This window comes from Thermochaetoides thermophila (genome assembly GCF_000221225.1).
Source record: "Thermochaetoides thermophila DSM 1495 unplaced genomic scaffold scf7180000011814, whole genome shotgun sequence".
NCBI lineage: Eukaryota > Fungi > Ascomycota > Sordariomycetes > Sordariales > Chaetomiaceae > Thermochaetoides > Thermochaetoides thermophila.
This window is the reverse complement of record NW_006383030.1, coordinates 1346900-1359831: the sequence shown is the minus strand read 5'-3', so window position 1 is coordinate 1359831 and position 12932 is coordinate 1346900. Positions and strand designations below refer to the sequence as shown.

The window sequence follows — 12932 nt, the reverse complement described above, 5'->3', positions numbered from 1 at the left end:
CTACACCTTCCTAGCCTCAAACAACCCCAAACTCAGCGCCGTATCGTTCTCCCCGACCACCGGCGTCGGCTCACTAAGCGCTTCCCACCGACGGAAATGAAACACGCTGAACCGTTCCGTGGCCGCACCACCGGGACGATCGAGCCCCCACAGGGAGATAGGCGTGCCGAGGAGGACGCACATGCTTCCCGTTCCTGTTCCGGTGCCAGAGATGTTGGAGTTGGAGTTGGAGTTGGAGTTGGAGTGGGAGTGGGAGTGGGAGTTGGGATTGGTATTATTGTTAATAGTAGGGTTGCGCGTGCCAGGAGGAGCAGAAGCAGAAGAGGAAGGTTTGGCACCACCGCTGTCCCGATGACAAAGCACCAGCCCTCCCCCTGAACCACCAAACCCGATCCCCATCCCGCCTCCCCCACTACCACCAGCGGTAAACACCGACCCTGCCCCATCCCCCTGACCTTGTTGCTGCCCCCCGGATTGCAGCCCCGCAACACCCACATCAAACCCCACGCCCCACGGCACACTCAATACATACCTCAACCGCCCATCCAGTGCCAACACTCCTCCCGAGCCAACAGCTCTCACACACGTCAGTCTGGCCTCCTCAGGCAGGTTATCTGCCAGCAGACACGCGAGGTCAAACACCCTCCTTGAGAGGTTCGCCACGGCGCGTGCCAACGCGGTATGTTTCTCCTGCCTATCCTGTCCCTGGTCATGCCCCCCAACGGTGCCGTGTTGCGCCGGGTGTGGGAAGGCTAGTTCCGCGGGTAACTCCCCCTCCGCCGGGAGGGGATGAATAACCCCCGTCGACGATGATGCGGAGTTATCCGGGCCAGGAGGGCGAGAGAGTTCGAAGAGGTCGACGGCGTGATCAAGGAGATGCAGGATGCCGGCGCAGGCGATGAGCAGCTTGGCGCGGAGGTCGGCGGGTTGGCGGGAGAAATCGAGGGAGGATTGGGTGTTGTTGTGCAGGGTGAGGAGGTTGAGGAGGAGGGGGAGGTGATAGAGAAGGAGAGAGGCCTTGGTTTCGGGGTCGACTCCGACTGTGGGCGTGTTGCCCATGGGTGTGTCTTCCGATTTGGTGTCTTGGGGTTGGGAGGTCGGGGAGGCGAGGATCTCCCATAAGTCGACCAGCTTGTCGACTACGGCAGGAGAAAGCTGTGCTTGACGGGGGCTGCCGCCCGGGGGGATGGGACTGGTAGCGTTGCTGCCGCCGCGCATGATGGCGTCCATAACGGAGAGCAAATTCTCAGCCATGCGCAGATTCTGCTCCAGCGACGCCTGGTCCGCAGCAACTCTCCCCGAAGAACCCGTAGCCTTCCCCGGCGGCGAAGGCAACAACTCCAAAAACCTGCTCTGCGCCCTAGCTTTCAAATGCTGCGTAATATCTGGACTGAGCGAGCTGAGCATCCCAACCCAAGCCACATTCCCCGCGGCAATCGCCTTATCCATCGCATTGGCCAACAATTCCACATGCGACGTTTGCTGCTCCTGCCCATCCTCTCCAGTAGTAGTAGTAGTAGTGTTGTTGTTGTTGTTGTTGTTGTTGTTGCTCAGACTCAACGCGAGCGCAAGCTTAACCTGACAAAACGGTAGCGTAAACTCGTTGGTCAGCTCTAGCACCTGCTCAAACGAGACCCGCGTCGTCTGGGGTGCTGCCGCGGTCGGAATCAACAACTTGGTCGTCATCCAGTCAATGCGAGCCATGACCTGCGGATTTGTACTCCTGACGCTCAGCGCGCGCGCAACGCCCGTTGCGTCGCGCAGGACGAGCCTTTTCAGTAATTCGAACAGCAGCTCCTGGACGTAATCTGCGTCGAGGGGGAGGCCTTCAAGGTCATTTTGTGCGCGGGCGTACGAGTACTCTGCGAGAGCAAGGAAGATCAGGTTGAGGACTTCCTTGGGCGAGTCGCGGACGGCTTGGTCTTGGAGCACGAGGAAGCGGTAGGCTTCGTCGGCAGTAAGTAGATCGTCCTGCGGGACCGGGGCCGTGAGTAGCATCAAAACCTGCTGCATGTACCTCGTCCGGTACGTAATCTGCACAACCTGGGGTACGCCCCCCGCAAGCGTAGCTGGAGGCGGGACAGGGACCCGTTGTTGTCCAGCGCCAGCAGTAGGAAACTCTGACGCCGTAGCCAGTATCGTCCCGAACTCCAAACACCCCACCGACACGAGCAGAGGAAAAATCCTGAGCACACTCGGCCTGCTCCCCAACGCTCTGAGGTACATCAACCACTTTACCATCAACCCGTCAAAACATTGCGCATCAAACGCCCTCAGCCTGCCCAACAGCGTACTATAAGCCCGCTGCTTGGTTGCTGCGGCCCCCCCCCACGCAGCCTGCAGCCTTTGCACAATCGTTTGGAACAACCGCTCCATCGTATTCCTATCCAGACTGGATCCACCCGCAAGCAGCTTCTCAATCTCGTCGTGCAGGTCAGAAGCATCATCCTGCTGCTGTTGCTGCTGCTGCTGCTGCTGCTGCTGCTGCTGCTGCTGCTGCTGCTGCTGCTGCTGCTGCTGCTGCTGCTGCTGCTGCTGCTGTTGTTGTTGTTGTTGTTGTTGTTGTTGTTGTTGTTGTTGTTGTTGTTGTTGTTGTTGTTGTTGTTGTTGTTGTTGTTGTTGTTGTTGTTGTTGTTGTTGCAGGCGCGAGACCATGTTATCCGAGACCGGGGAGCAGGCGTCGACAGGGTTGTGGCGGTCGGTGAGGGCAAGGTCTTTCTTGAGCCGTGCAACAACATCCTCCATGCCGGGGATTCTTGCTCCTAACGACACTAACGAGACGAGTAAAGGGCGGAGGGTGATACCCTGCTCGCGGACGGCGGTAGTCTTGAAGCGCTGGTGGAGGGCGAGGAAGATTGGTGATGCGGCGTCGAGGGCAGAGAAGATGAAAAAATGTCTGTTGACGGTGTCGGCGATAGCGGGGAGAATATCAACGGTGCAGTGCTTGGTAAGCGTCTTGAGGACATCCGCCAGTATGGTAAAGTCCTCGGCAGCCTCAAGAACGGAGCGCATGCCGTAGAAGACGGAGGGTGAGACATCAGGTAGCTGTGGGCCCCCTTTCTCCTTGTCTCCCGTAGAAGAAGAAAAAGAAGAAGAAGAAGAAGAAGAAGAAGAAGAAGAAGAAGCCAGACTCGCCCGAAGCCAGCTCCCGACCTCCCCCTTCAACGTGCGACTCGCTTTAGAAATCCTCTTCGTAAGCTTGGCCATAGCCATAGGCGGCCGCTGAAAGATGGGATCATTCGGCTGCACATCTGGCATGGGCATGCCAAAGGTATATCGCAGATGCTTAATCGCAACAACCGTGTTCTCCGCCTCATCAGCGACACTATACGACGCACGTCTGAGGATACCACTCCGAAGATTTCGTTCCGATGAGGTCAGCACACAAGGAGGCATCTCAGCAAGCAGCCTCGTCGCAGCCGGCCCGTCAGGGGCAACTTGCTCCGGCCGCCGAACCCCTCCACGGCCCATCAGCCAACGGATGTATCTCGACACTGCGAACAGCGACGCCCGGACGAGCTCGCAGACCAAATGGTAAAGAGCATTCTTGCGGGGCTGTTCCTCGAGGGGATCGTCACAAAGAAAATCGAGGACGGCAAGGGTGACGTCGAAGCCGAGTGTGCTCCAATGCTGTAGGATCTTGCTCGTGACATACACCTTGGCCAGGCCGGGGCGGTAGAGGGAGGTACACCATTCGAGCAGGGCCCGGGCTAGGGCTGGTTTGTCTTGAGAAACGCTCCAGCACTGCGAGGGCAGGTCGGATGGCATGGGAGCGTGCAGGGTCCCGTCTAGCATGCCCACCAGGATGTGGCGGGCAGCGGGCTGGGAACGGTTGGCCGATGCGGCGAGCTGTTCGTTGCGGAGGTTGATGGCTTCGAACGAGTTGCGTCGGGCCTCGTCACCGGCGGGCAGACACGCCTGAAGCGCATCGCGGTACTTGATCCACGCGGCGGGGCAGACAAAGTTCTCGGGACTGCTCAGGATAAGGGTATTAAGACAGTCGGTTAGGGTCTTGAGAAGGGGATTGAGAATATCGCGATCAGGGTGGTTATATATCTGCTCTGCGTGTTAGCTGCTGCCTGCGTACCAAAACAAGCGTTTCTCTCCAACGGTCCGTACCAAGTGATGGTGGCTAATCAGCGCCGTAACCAGCCGGCGGCCGTACTTGCGAAGCTTGAGCAGGTCGCTCCAGTACAGCTGCGTCAGAAGCATCCACATCGGCAGCCTGGCCTCCGAACTGTTCTCCAGGCTCGAAACAAGCCACTCCGAATAGTGTTCCCGATCCAACAGATGCTCGGCATACAAATGCGCGGCCAGACGCGTGGTATAGTGCACCTTAGCCTTCCAGTCATCTTCGTCGAACCCGAAATACACCTGCTCGATGAACTGTTCGACCGATATCGTCCAGTCCTTGATCCAGCGGGACTCGCCGCCCACGACGAGCGTGCCCACGCCCTTTCGCTTGGTAGCGCGGATCTCGTTCGCCCCGACGCATTTGATCAACCAAACGGCGCGGTCCGTAGGCACATTCTTATTCAGACATTGCTCCAACAGCACCTTGCCGCGAATACCATGGGGAATCGTCCGGCTCAGGCGGCGCAGCGAAATAGCCGGATTGGCAAGATCCTTAAGCCACAGCTCGCGCTTGGTATCCGTCAGCGTCACGCGCGGCGGGGGTTTGAACGTGGACGGGGTCGTGATCTGTCCGTTATGCCGGCGCTGCCCAAGTACTGCCGCAAAGACCGACGACAGCGCCGTCAGACCTGTCTTGTGCTTCAGTGCCGGGAAGAGCGTCGCCTTCGCGGACTGTGTCTCGGCCGTCGAGAAGATGCCCTTGTCGTAGTAGCCGTTGCGGATCACGTGTTCCGAGAACTGATCCTCCGGTCCGTTGCCCGTCCAGGGGAAGAAGTCTGCGTATGCGACGGTCGTCTTTTGCTGGTCGTTACCGCGCACAGGGTAGCTCGGTGCTGCGGCCGGCGGCTCGACGGTGAAGGGCTTTGGGCGGCTGTCCTTCTTGCTGGTAGTGTTCGAGGCCGCCGGCGGTTGCGCGGCTGGTCGTTGAGGCAGGACGGTATTGATGCGCGCCGGACGAGCGGGCATGGGCAGAGGGGCATCAAGATCGGCTGTGTGCATGTGTGTGGACGGATCCGGGCTCATGTCGCCCATCTCGGACGGATCCATGGGGGGCATGATGCGCGAGGGGGTAAAGGGCTTCGAGTCGGCAACGCAGCTCGGGGATTCTGTCAGCGATGTGTCGTGTAGGATGGTCGATGCGGCCGTGGGGTCGGCCGGGTCGCTGTTGTAGATCTCGAGCTTGAGACGCGACCCGGGCCGGCGATGGAGGGTTTGACGAGAGGGCATGGCGGCGGCGCCATCACCGAAGTCTGGGGTCGTCGTCAGATCATAGCCGTTGACGTCTCGACGCACGGGCGACTGCGATTGCGGGGGGAAGTGTGCGTGTTGTTGCAGCGGGTAGGCATGTTGTTGAAGCGCTTGGTGTGGAAGAGGCTGCTGCGGCGGTGGCTGCTGGGCGAGCACGCGTTGCTGCTGGTGTTGGAGATAGTGTTGATGTTGATGCTGGTGCTGATGAGGCGCCGAGCGCTGCGACAGACTCGACGTGGGCAGCTTGTGGGTGTGTTGATGTTGGGGCGGTCGCGGTTGCTGCACGCCCAATGGGGGCCGGGAGGTCATCGCAAAAGGGGCAGCGCGCTCGCCATGCCGATGGAGTTTGGAGACCGGAGGTTGGTGATTATGTAGCGAGTCGGGTGTCGAAGAGGTCGAGTAGAGAGAAAGGGACGAGAACTACTGGCGCCAGGTCGGCACCGCAGCAGCGCAAGCGGGACGAAAGACGACGGGATGAGAGAAAAAGAGATTTTATGATAGGTGACAGATGACAGGAACAGGAACGGCGACGATGTGCCGTCAGCACGTGGGCTCCGTTTAGCGCGGGGATGAGCCGTCTGTCTGTCTTGTGTGGTTCTGCCGTGCGTTTAATGCTTATCGGACGCTACGGCCGACGTTGACTCGATATTCGTGCAGTCTTGTAGAGTCTGGGAGTCAAGTCCCAGATTTGGCTGGGGTCTGCAGATGACGTTGGCGATTTGGCGATTGATTGATTGATGGGGGATGGCGATGGCCTGAGGTCGGGCCGGAGGTTCTGGCTAGGTCCGCGTCCCCAGATCCTGATCGGGACACTCACTGTTGCCAGCGGCGGCTGCGGTCACCAAAACCTTTGGATGGACAGGCATCCAGGCGCTGCTGCTGTTGGGGAGGGATCCCTGTAAGGTCGTTCGCAAAACGATTCGCAACGTACGCGGAGGTGGGCCGGTCCTCGGCTCGATGTTTCGATGCTTGGCCGCCCACTGGCCGCCGCTGAGTGGCCCGAGGGAGCCTCTTTACTTGATGTGTGGCGCTGTGACTTTGATTGGGGAGAGGGGAGGGGGCTGGACCGACTTGTTTACTTTTCGACTTTTTGTCAGATCCTCGATCGGCGTCAGGAAAAGTTTTGTCGGTTGATCGTTTGCCTGCAGGGCATACAGCTGCCAGCGGTTTCGTTTCGGTTTTATTTTCCGCTCAAGTGATTGATCTTGCTGCCCTTAACTGCATCACAGCACACTCGCAGCAGCGTCCACAGATAGTTGTCGGCTGATTGGCAGGCCTGCAGAGGATAGGGATGATGATGGACTTCATGAAAAATGGATCTCAAGTGGTAAGCCTGCCCGGCGGGTCCCCTCGAAGAGCTTAATCGAATGGCGTGCCAGCGTGCCACAATCCCGCCCGCTGCCCGACTTCCAGAACGGGATTGCATCTGCGCTTGATACAGTGTGTATTTTTGGGATCGTACTGTAATCTGAACTTGTGCCCAAACCTGGTGAGGCAGCAATCTCTAGAAATCTGAGATGATGGTAACTGATCAAGATCACAATTTTTTAATCTTCAAATCAAAGCCTCATTTTTTTTTCCCAAAGGTAGCAATATCGAGGCTCAATTTTCTAACGAAAACTCGGTTTAACATGCGTTCCATTATCTTCCTTTCCTCCAACCCAGCTCCTCACCCCCCACAAGCTTGCGCGCACCACGGCTCACAGTGTGCGGCCCAGCCAAGCCCAAAGCCCCACCTCAACGCTCTTGGCATGGCCCCCTCTCTGCCTTTCTGGGCTCTCCTCTCACCTGCGATATGGTTCGCCAAAAACACCATCTCTGGCTCACTATCATCACCCGCCGACTTCTCTTTTTGTGTCATTCCTTTCGCATACATGCAGCGGGCTGCTACAGGATACGTTAAGCGGTAGGGGGCCACAGGATCAACTGACGGATCACTTTCCCTGAGCCAGGCGGGCAAAAACATCGACAAAGAATTGAAGCATCTCGTGCAGCTGTCCACAATCACTTCCATCTCCCGCATGTCGCCCTGTCTGCCGATGTGGATTACCTACCTGTGCAAATCATGGATTATCTAGTGTGAACGTGCCACAGAAGCCAGACAATGACACAGTGAGTTGGTAGTTGATACGGGCTGCCTATTATTCTGTCATCCGCCCTAAATGGACGCTTTGTGCAACGGGTAGGGTGGGTTGCAGCAGTCCACGGAGTTTGTCCGAACCTCCATCTCCTCCCTCCCACTTTTAGTCTTCGAGATATGGATGGGTGGGATGGCTGCCCAGATAGCCCCAGATCGCGGGGATCACCGTTTGGTCATATGTGTTATGTGTCCATCCAGTTCAGATCTTTCGGCCGTCTTGCTGCTTCAGGTTGGGTTGGGTTGTGTTCAGTCTGTACCGCCGCCGAGGAAAGAAAAAAAAAATGCTTACACATACTGTCATCACCCCATTGGTATGTTTTTGCGCATTCTAAGGGGGACTGTGTCGCCATCGTGTCTCGGGCGGGTGTCCGTAAGGTATTGGCAGAATCGAGCTTTGAGTGATCCCGGATTCTATGCGTGCCCTGAGTTCAGGATGTCTTTACATCTGCAGTTTGTCTGCTAGCCAGTTCCTGGGTGAGCTCCGATCAGGTTGTCAAACAGCTCATATTGTATGTCTAGATTGTCCTGCTATTTCGCCTCGAGGTGAGCCCATGTCTCGGGATCATGTTTGATGTTTGTTGCGCCGATTCTGAGTATGCTGAGTCATTTATCCGATTTTTGTTTTCTCATTCAGCAGGACCAGTCCTCGATGCTCGAATCTCTTCATCGCTTCTTAAACAGTTAATGGAAGGCTTCTGAAAGCAATGATGCCCAGACCCTCTCCCGCTGACCTCAACAAACAGGGGTTTTTGGTTTTTGGGGGTGGGGGGGGGGAAGGGGGTGGGGTCCTGCGTGCGTGCTGCTGTGCTGTTTGTGTCCAGTGGGACGCTGCCCCCGTTAAAGTTGTGGAGACGGACAGCTAACTCCGAAAGGGGCGACCACTGCTGATTGCTGCCAGCCGACCGGAGCAGTGCAAACCTCCAAAGCTATCCAAACACCACGACACGTCTTCCACGTCGTCCACGTCGTCGCCAACCCTTTGTACGATTGTAATCTGGTTTTGATTGCCTCAAGCTTCTTCAAATACACCAATTCCATCATGGCGACCAGGAAAGATAAGGATATGAGGCGGCCGGACCTGGGTAAGTTGCCCTGGCTGATGGGACAGTTGCGATGCGTGTCCAAAACCAATTGCGTCCGCCACCACGTTAAATATGACAGCCTGTCCTGACAACTTGACAACAATAGTCGTCCCCTACATGGAACCGGCCCTCAAGAACGACAACGTCGAGTTCCAGTCGACGCTGGCCTCGACATTGCCGATGGCGGCTGTGTTTATGAGGAACCGGTTCTTGGGCTGGTAAGCCTTTTTGCGATCAACAGACCTGACCTGCTGCAAAAAGGAGGACGAGCTAACGGGTGATGATGATGATGATGATGATGATCCAGGGCCGCTGTCGTCTTTGCCGTGCAGAGCTGGCTTGGCGAGAGCGAGGAGATGAAGCGGAGCACGGCCACGCCAGGGTATTTCTCGGTTGGCATGTCGAGTAAGTGCTTGCTGGAATTGCGACCCAGATCTATACCACACATAGCTAATCTGACCCTGTTCAGTCATGTCTCTCATCGTGACCTACCTCCCCATCTTCCTTCCCCCGCCGCCCGGCCAGGCTGGCGCTGCTGCTCAGGCGGCGGCCGCGACTACTGCTGCGCCTGCGTCGTAATTTGCAGGATGTTGACAGTCTCGGTATCGATATGATGAGCAAAAAAAAAAAAAACATAAAACAAAAAAAATGTTGGACAAATACGCTCCTTGTTGCGAATAATGTTATAGTTTATACATAAACTGAATACGGGAACGATGAACGGTGGATGGTGGACGGTGGACGGTAATGTGATGCTTCGTACAGTGTACAGGATATACCCCATAATATGAAAATCTAACCTAATACCTACGATGATGAAAATGGAGCTGTTTGTCACCGTCATCTTCCTCATCATGTTTTGCTTGGTCGGACTATTTCGGTTATGGCAATGAACAATGAGGCCTCACTCCCATTCGGCATCACATCAAATCACAAGTCCTCTTTATGATGACCACCGCTGTGTAAATTTTTTTTATTATCTTTGGCTCTCCGTAAGATGGGAATAGCCAAGTGTCTGCAAGAAAAGAAGGGTATATAAAGAAGAAAACAATGTCCATACCAGCACCCCAGCTATATACTCTCCTGTCTGTTTACCAGCACCCCGTCGCGCGTGTTTGATAAGGAACCAGCCTCAACCTTGACCTCAACGTTGACAACCTTCAGACTTTGTCGATGATAAAAAAAAAAAAAAGGGGGGGGGGCATCTCGTGGTTAACAGCAGGTCTGCCCGACCATTATTATGTTGCCCACCTCGCCCATTTCAGAGATCATCCCGATCCTTTTGGTGAACGGTGTGTGCTGAACTAGATTATTTGTTCGTCTTAGGCTTGCGAACGCTCCTATCATCTTGTTAGGTCCACATTCCCTGAATTTTTCCCGACCGATCATAGGACACATACGGAGCACAACCCATGGGTGTGTTAACACCAAGGAAACAGTCGCCATTATCTTTGGGGATGACCTGGTCCGGCTTGACGGGGATGATAACCAAACCGGCACTGGCGAGAGAGGTGCACAGCGAGAGGATGGCGGCGGCGACAGTGATGGGCTTCATTTTGATATTTTGGGGAGAGGATAGGATCGGATTGGATTATCGAGCCCAACAGGGGGGTGTTGGATTAAACTTGGACGGTAGAGAATGGAATAGGTATTCAGACCAGCTGCTGAGAGCAAAAAAAAAGGCTTCCCGAGCCTAGGTTGGTGTGTAGAATGTAGTGGCGATCAAGCGATCAAGCGATCAAACCACTTCACAAAAGACGGAAGAATGAACAAAGAAGAATACAATAGTGGCAGGGCCATCACCATTTAGAAAGATGGGATGGGGAGAGATGGCAAAAAAGCTACTACAGAGCCCAAACACAGAGTATTGGCCAAGACTGATACGTAGAGTCTCCCTGAATCGCATCATCCAAAATGCTCCGTTGATACGCCGGAGGAGAGGCCCCGGCGGCAAGCCCCCGTCCCATCTGAAACTCGTTTTCGCCTCATCATCAACTATGACGGACGGGGTAAATAAAGTGACGGACTGTGGGCGAGCTGGGCATCACGCTTAGGTCAAAGCAGCCACCCCCCCCCGCCTTGAAGGAGCCGTCGACGCAACCCAAGGCTTTTTTAAACCATTCGCTGCACCTTCTTCAGGCCAGCGCCGGCCCAGCGTGCCGAGCATTGCCCTGTGTTAAGTAAACACCCCAGGCTGCTTCGGGTCGGCCACCAGCAACCGTCGCAGCCGCAGGTACCTAAGTTTCAGGCCTAAAACGTCAGTCAGGTGATCTGCAACTTTGAAAGTTCTTGGCGAGCGCTTGGGTACCACAGTAACGGGCCACTCGGAGGAACTGCCATGAACTAAGTCCCAGACCCCAAGCTCAACCCGAGCAAAAAATACGGCGGAGCGGTCTGGAGTTTCCTCCGAAGCAACCCATATGCTTTTTTATTCTCTTTTGATTATTGATGTCAGTTGTACCACTCGCATTTGGGTGGTGATGTTTGAGATGTGTTGATAGCAAGAAAAGCGATCACGCCAAAAAAAAAAAAAAGAAACAAAAAATGCGCAAGCGAAAGCCCCCTCCGCGAGCTGGACCCCCAAAGCGGGTATCTTTGGCCTGACAAGATGCCCAAAAGAAGTGTAGCACAAGCATGACTGGCGTCTGCTGTCACGTGTTGAATAGCGTGCTGCCCGCGTTGTGAACAGTGCGAAACGCAGGAGTGAGGCCCAAAGAGGTAGAAAGATGCCTCAGCACAAGTACAAGTGCAAGTGCACAAGTTGAGCAATAAGGCATGAGTCTCACGTCTTGTTTGGCTGGCATCCACTCACAGCGCTTGATCGGGTTGATTGAGGACTCCGAGCTTCTCTACACAGTACTTCCACGTTGAGAGAGCCTGGTCTGCAGTGTTTTGGGCCGAGAATGGAAGCCGAGGAAGGGAGGAAAGGGACGAGGAAGGAAAAGGGAGACTCCAGCCCTGCTTCTAGCTTCCAGGTTGTTGGAAGAAGCGAAAGCGATTCCATTCATTCGGGCCCGGGGAGCATTCTCCAATTCCCAATTTGCCCCAATCCCCCCTCCCCCCCCCCCCCCAAGTTCCCTTCCCATGGGATCGGAGCCTCAGCTCTGAGGTCGTTGGGAAAGCCATCAGCCATCTCAGCCCAACCGAATCCCAAATCCAAGGACGCGGCGCCGACTGCCAATTACCAACTGCTAAGTAACTGCCAAATCTCCCAGCAACTTGAGCCTAGGCAACCTGGGCCTTTGCGTTCCTTTAAAAACTGCCCAACTGAACTTGTCGAATCTTGAAATCTCCATCTCCGTATATCTAGATCTCCGTTTGAATCTCTTAACTCTCTTCCGCTCACTTCACATAAAAGACTCTGCACGACCGTTCCCCGCGACCATTTCACCCTCCTTCGTCGCAACGCCAGAGAAGCCGAACCCCACAACTGCAGCAACCAAGCCAAGCGATCCCAGGTCCGGTCTCAGGTGCCAGTTTCACTGTCAGTGTCTCATCTGCAGCCTGCGCTCGGTCTCCTGCAGGACCAAAATCGCATTTCCCGTCCCCTTTCCCGTTCTCCCCGTGCCGGCCCCGATATTGAAGACATCGGCATCCGATCCGCACCGCACGGAGCTTCAGCAGCACGGTCCCCGTTCCGTCGTCAGGTGTAATCCGTACTCTGATGGGCGACGACGACCATCTTCGTCTGCTGCCTCACTGTGGCATCTGCGATGAGAGGATCTGGGACGGCGAGTGGACTGTAGCATGTATGGATTCCCTTTTTTTTTTTTTTTGTCTTGCTTGCTTGTTTTTTGTTTGTTTGTTTGTTTGATATATTTTATAATTTCTACGTACTTTATTTCCTTCCTGGCCTCTCCGGCTGGCGACGGCGATGGTGATTAAGCGCTCGTTTGCCCGCTGGAGAAGGAGTAGAAACATGCTACAGCGTTACTGCGTTGCATCGCTGCGACCCGCAATCCTTCAACGCTTTTGTGTAACCCATCCTCAAGTGTTAAATCATCGTTAGCTAACGTGAATCTCTCCGCCGTCTTTCGCGGTCGGTCTGCTCTCCCTACAAAATAGTCCGCGGCAAGGAAGATGATGCTGTCCCGTACAAGTCCCGAACCCGCTTCTTCACCTTCCCGCCTATCGGCCCGACCAACGAGCGCGTTAGCGGCTTCCGGCTATGCCGTGCCCCAGGCTGTTCCTCATGTGATACATCGCCCGAGTTCGTCCTAGCCCACGCCGAGTGTTATCACGTCTTTGCCGAGTATTGTGCTGCTCTCTCTCCCTCCCCGTCTGCTGTCTCTTCTCCTCCTGTTTCTCCTCCTCCTCCTCCTCCTCCT

General features: G+C 55.5%; 2 protein-coding genes across 2 annotated transcripts; one reads left to right on the top strand and one right to left on the bottom strand.

Annotated features, from left to right (window-relative positions):
- Positions 1-5691, bottom strand: CTHT_0013970 (uncharacterized protein; the record flags this gene model as incomplete). The annotated part of the gene is made up of 2 exons (XM_006691848.1): positions 1-4056; positions 4120-5691. 2 exons carry the CDS (start codon positions 5689-5691, stop codon positions 1-3), a joined length of 5628 nt encoding a protein of 1875 aa, XP_006691911.1.
- A 2870-nt stretch (positions 5692-8561) lies between these two features.
- Positions 8562-9183, top strand: CTHT_0013960 (uncharacterized protein; the record flags this gene model as incomplete). The annotated part of the gene is made up of 4 exons (XM_006691847.1): positions 8562-8604; positions 8711-8822; positions 8912-9009; positions 9074-9183. The coding sequence occupies 4 exons, from the start codon at positions 8562-8564 to the stop codon at positions 9181-9183; spliced, it is 363 nt and encodes a 120-aa protein (XP_006691910.1).
- Positions 9184-12932: the final 3749 nt, after the last annotated feature.